At 42.1% G+C, this 5788-nt stretch overlaps 1 protein-coding gene across 1 annotated transcript; it reads right to left on the bottom strand.

Annotated features, from left to right (window-relative positions):
- Positions 1-401: 401 nt before the first annotated feature.
- LOC121741192 (respiratory burst oxidase homolog protein C-like) lies at positions 402-5217 on the bottom strand. The gene is made up of 12 exons (XM_042133888.1): positions 4386-5217; positions 4151-4319; positions 4013-4061; positions 3791-3904; positions 3270-3695; positions 2807-3190; positions 2615-2710; positions 2417-2532; positions 2225-2327; positions 1623-1696; positions 959-1515; positions 402-823 (listed from the first exon to the last, which is right to left on the bottom strand). Exons 1-12 carry the CDS (start codon positions 4984-4986, stop codon positions 714-716), a joined length of 2799 nt encoding a protein of 932 aa, XP_041989822.1. The 5' UTR covers positions 4987-5217; the 3' UTR covers positions 402-713.
- Between the last annotated feature and the right edge of the window lie 571 nt (positions 5218-5788).

Raw genomic sequence — 5788 nt, 5'->3', positions numbered from 1 at the left:
AAAAAGAAGCTAATTATCCGTCGTATAATATGGAATAGCAATTTCACCTAATTCACATACATTCAATTTGCATTTAGAAAAATTAAAAAGAAAATTGATTGGCCAATCCAAATTACGCATATGAAGTGAACCGCCAGTTTCATAGGGGGCCGAATACTCTACTTAATTTCAACCATTAGATGATTGTAATTTGTAACCACAAAATAATGTTGGAACCATCAATTTATGCATAATTGGAAGTTATAATGGGGTAGGCTATTTTCAATTAAAGTTGATAAATTATTATAGTCTTAAATGGTATAATTGCAACCACCACAATCATACCGTGTAATATACAATTCTCAGTTGACTTGAGCTAACAGTTTTTGACGAAAAATCTTGAAAAAAGAAAAGCACAGAAATAGAAATAAAAATAATTATGATAACAATTAAGGGGTTGGTGGCTCGAAAACAGAATGTACAAGTACATGTCTAAACAGATTCAACTATGCTAATGCAAGCATGACTCTTGATGACGTCACTTCTAACAATCTAAACATTCTACACCAAATAAAAATAAATAAATAACGGTTTATTATAAACTAAAATATCTGATGTTGGGTGGGTGGTGGTCCATCTCCATGATATTTTGTGAGGGATTAGACTTATCTCTTCAATCAGTTAAAGAAATTTTAAAAAATAATAAAAATAAAAATCTATGAGTTTGTCTTTATTTAAAAGTTCTCTTTGTGAAATTCAAATTTGGTGTTGGTCTTGTGAGAGAAATCAGAAGCCAGTTGTCTTAGCTCTTTCACTGGTGGTGGTGCCCCACAGTAAAACACTCCTGCAAAATATCAACCACCACAATTATTAGAATTTCATAACACCAACTTGAACAGTTCAAATCTCACACGATACAAAAGTTGCACCAGCCTTATAGATAGGGAGTTAATTAATTTAAGCAAAATTAGAAGCTCACCGACTCTACTATTAGGATGATTGAGCGCGATGCGCTTGTAGACCGTGCGCCAGTTAGGCTTGGCGAAGTGGGACTTGACGCGCGTGCCTGACACAACGTCGACTCCATTCTTGGCGTGGTTGAGGGACTGCAGCATGGTGATGAGGGCGGAGCGTGCGTCGCCCTCCTCATATACGCTTGTGCAGTAGTTGTGCATCTCGATCACTCCCTTGTGGTCCATCTCGCTCACCTCATTCATTACGCCCTTGAACCAATCGAACGAGCCCTGCTCACGTGTCACCCAATAGAAGTAGGCCCTTTGGGTCTTGAAGTTGTGTTGTCCGCTACTTGAGCCCGTGCTTTGCTTGGGCGTGGCAAGAGGGTTGGGCCCCGCACTTCCTTCCTCCAATGCATTTTCCTCGAAATCCATTTCTTTCATGTTGTTGACAATGTCTTTGACCACGCTGATCATGGGTGTCGCGCCTATGCCCAACCCAACCAGCAACACGACGTCGTAGCTCTTGTAGTCTTGGGTCGGTGCACCATATGGACCGTCGATCAACACTTTTATAGGAAAGCTGCAACATTTCAACAAATATTATTTATTGATTTATATTGCATATAACCCTATTAATTTTATGTTGGTGAAAGAATGTAAGGTGGGACAATTTTATTGATTACTCACTTGGAATTACTCTCTCCTCGCAAATAGTCAGCACGAAGTAGTCCACTTTTTCCTGTAGGTGGAGGCTGACAAGCCTAACAAAGATCAAAATCACACTTTATTAGAAAAATCCTTATCTTTTGGTTAGTCACCAAAAAAAGAAGGCGATGGCCATTGCTATAATTCTTTTTTCGGTAATACATTGCTAAAAAATAAAAATTATTAAGGATATGATTTGTATATATTCGGTTGGCAAGATTAAATCTCATGATTAAATATGTATCATGTTTGGTTCATAAGATTGAACCCTTCAACTTAATCCTAGATGGATAGTCTCATGATAATTAGTTATAGCCTCCCCCTCCAACTAAAATAATCACACAACTTAATCCTAGATAGATAGTCTCATGATATTAGTCATGACAACTGAACGCCACCATATGGGAAGCTAAAAAATAGGACATATATATCTTAACATTAATAGGACATAGGTAGCTTGATCTAGGCAAATAATGCAGTTGTGCAACATTTATTTAAATGGCAAATAAATAGAGTTCTTTATAAGTTGTAACAGATGGATGATGAATGAATATAAAGTGAATATATATAGGAAATTGGGGTACCTTAGAAAATACTTGTTTCAATTGCCTGGTCCAATCACCAAGTGTTCTGATGTGAACACTAACATAATCGTCTCTGGGTGCTGAAGTAATGGAAAATGGGTGCCTGCAATCACGTCAAATATAGACCAATCAATTTTACAAAATTTATATATAGTAGTAATATTTAAATAATAGTAGTAATGAGGCAAGTACCACTCGAATGGGGAAACAGCAGCACAATTGACGAAAATGTATTGCCCACTTTTGTATTTAAATCCTTGCGGCTTAGACATGTGAAGCGTTAGCACATTCCCGGGGTACACAGCCACCTTCATCATACATATATATTAATAAAAATAATCGAATAAGATTATAAATCGTGGATGACCCAAAATGAGAAACAATTCGTACCTTCAGGATCTTGACTGCCTTGATGCTCGACCTAAATGCCCTAATCAATCTTTCGGAGGCATAGAGAGTAAGCGGAAGGGCCAAATACATCCACGTCTGAAGTAAAAAAAGATACAGTACATAATTATGAATACCAAGTACAAGTTGAGTATCAAGTAGGAAGGTTAATGATGATGCTAATTAAGGACTTACCGTTTTCTTGTACCATTCTTTGGTCAAGTAGAGCTTGATGCCGTGAATAATGAGGGAAGCGTATACAATCACAAATAGATGATGCGAATACCAAAATGCATTGAATCCGGTGAGCTTATTCAAAGGCTTTGGTACATTAATTTTTCCTCTCCTAAACCACGGTGAAGCTAGTGTGAAGGCTATTGCCATTAGCACTACCATCACAATTCCGCTCACACCTTCCCACCCTTTGACGAACACCCAATAGCTCCTCGGCTGCTCCCCGAAGAAAGGCACCATGTCCTCGTACTCATCTGCCGTCGCCCTCATGAGACGGGGAAAATCACACGCTAGATGGCTTATCCCATGTATTCCAACTCCCATTGCAATCGCGATCGCAATAACCTATTAATTAATTATTACCAGAATCATGTTTGATGTGACATTTATAATGTATTTATTTTTATTAGTGTTACTTACTTACCTTGTGGAAGTTGAGATTGTCGTCAAAGGGGACGGCGGCCCCGAGCCTGGTCTTGTTCCGGAGCCAGGTGATGGTGTTCCGACAGACGGGGAGGAGAATGAGAGCCATGTTGAGCTTTAGGGTCTCGGCGGCGCCTTTGGCCATGCAGACGCAGTGGCCCATCACCTCGAAGGCCTCTCTATCCTTGTATTGGATGTATTTCCAAGTGAAGAGAAGAGCCATAACTCCAATCCACAAAGCCATCACCCAAACTCTCTGCCAATTATCAAGCAAAAAGTAACGACCATCTCTGTACCACCTCTTTATGCCATGCTCTTCATTTGCCCTCAATTTCTCACTCAACATCTTGCTCAGATTCCGGCTCTCGCGCTCGCCTCGAACCGATTGGCTCGGCCCTTGCAGCAGCAGCATCTCCAAATTCTCAATCTATTTTCAAACAAAATACATTATTCGATTTTTTTTGTTTAATTTTTTGAAAATTAACTAGCTACATCTTTTTATGAGTGCATTTATTAATTTACCATGATATATCCCATCTCATTAGGGTCCAATTCTTCCATAATCAATCTTGCATATTCATCCGCTTGCTTCTGAATATTCGACAGCTTGTTCGCGGAGGCACTTATTGCAATAATCTGCATTTAATTATATTGTGAATTATGATGATCGAAAGTCAATGTATATAAATTAATAAATCTAGCATAATAATAACAATAGTATAGTGGATTATTATTGCTTCTTACCTCTCTGACTTCCTCCTCTGTGATTCTGCCATCAGCATCTTTATCAACCCTGCGCGGGAAAAAAAAATTAATATAAATAAAATAAAATATCATGTGCAATGAATGATTTTCCGATCGTGACGTATCAAGATTCGTTACATGTCGAAGAAGGTTTGAAGGCGCGTATCGAAGCTTTGATCAGCAACTTGGTCCCAGAATTCCCTCAGCTGCCCCTTGTTAATACACCCGCCGGTGATGTTCCTCCGCCGCGCTAGCGCGTCGAAGAGCTCGCCGGCGAAATCGCTGGACTCCTTCTCCTTGTTCATGCCTAATCAAAACCAACAATTTTGCTATGTTTTTTTAATAATAATAATAAAGGAAATGAATTAATTACCGATGCATTCGCCAAAGCGGGCGCGAGGGAGCAAGCCGTTGGTGTCTTTGGTGATATCGTCGAAGCGCTTCTCGACGCCTGCCCAGGCGGCGGCGCCGTCGGTCTTGCTGATGAACTTGAGGCCTTTAAGAGCATGCGCGGCGGCGGACTTGGTCCGATCGAACCTCCCCGGCGGCTGGGGGCGGCGCGTGAGGGAGGCGAGGCGCTTGAGCTCGTGCGAGACCTGCCGGATTCTCGACGAGGCGTTTCGGACGACGGAGGATCCGAATGAGGACCGCTTCTCCAGGCCCCGGGCCAGCAGAGCCAGCTCCGGATCCTCCACCTCGCCGCCGCCCGCCGCCTTCACGCTGTGCACCGCCACCGAGTCCTCCCGGACGTCGAGGGTGATCTCCACGTAGTCATCGCCGGAGTTGGCCGAGGCAGGGGAGTCTCCCGGGATGTTGAATCGGGCGCTTTTCCTCCCCCCGCCCGGCCTCTTCAGCGGCCCACTAAGTGGACCGCTGAAAGAGGCTTTGTCTACAATTTCAGTGTCGGAGTGGTGGTGGTGGTGATGGTGGTGGTTTTGATTATTTTCCAAATTTTGCATTTGGGATTTGTACATGTCAAACTATACAATAAGTTGTAAAATGGGTTATGAATGAATATGAACAACTAGTTCTTGTAGTGCAAAATTAGAGCTTTTTGTGCTATATAAATTGGGAAAATGGATATGAAAGTAGGAGTATAATATATGAAGAAAAAGGAGAGATTCTTCCAACTATAAAAAATCTCCCTTATGACTAAGTCTTCTAACCACTTTTGAAATTGTGCGTGCAAGAAAAAAATGAGAATGAGGAAACTATAGGCCTTAGCTATATATAAGTAGGAAAAAAAGATGGTCAACACAGGGAGTGGGTTGGTTTGACCGGCTAATTTTGTGATTTTGGGTCTTGCTAAGGGTGTCCACTATAAGGCGTCCGCGGCTATAGCCGCGGGTTGGGGCGGAGGGCGAGCGGCTATAGTGGAGAGCGCGGGCGGACACCGAAATAGGGGCGGACGCGACTATAGGCGCGGCGCCTATAGTGGCGGCACCGACAGCCGCGGCTATAGCCGATTTTTAAATTTTTTTTTTTACATTTCAATTCACCTATAAATACACCTCACTCCATTCATTATTTTCACACCATTCCAACTCTACATCTATAAAAATTTCTCTCACTACAATTTGGGGTAAAAAATGAACAATTTGTGGAGAGACAGCTGGAATGCTCTGATTCAACAGGTGCAACACCAGGCCACCCAGGAGGAAGCGGCCCGTTTGGCGGAGGAGGCGGAGGATGTGATCCCTCGTGCCATTACTCATCGGCGGACAATCCCACGTGACCACGTCGGTGCGCACCATCGTCTAATGGATGATTACTTTG

The sequence above is a fragment of the Salvia splendens genome, chromosome 7, assembly GCF_004379255.2.
Source record: "Salvia splendens isolate huo1 chromosome 7, SspV2, whole genome shotgun sequence".
Taxonomy (NCBI): Eukaryota; Viridiplantae; Streptophyta; class Magnoliopsida; order Lamiales; family Lamiaceae; genus Salvia; species Salvia splendens.
Note: the sequence above shows the minus strand (reverse complement) of the source record. Positions and strands in the feature narration are given on the sequence as shown.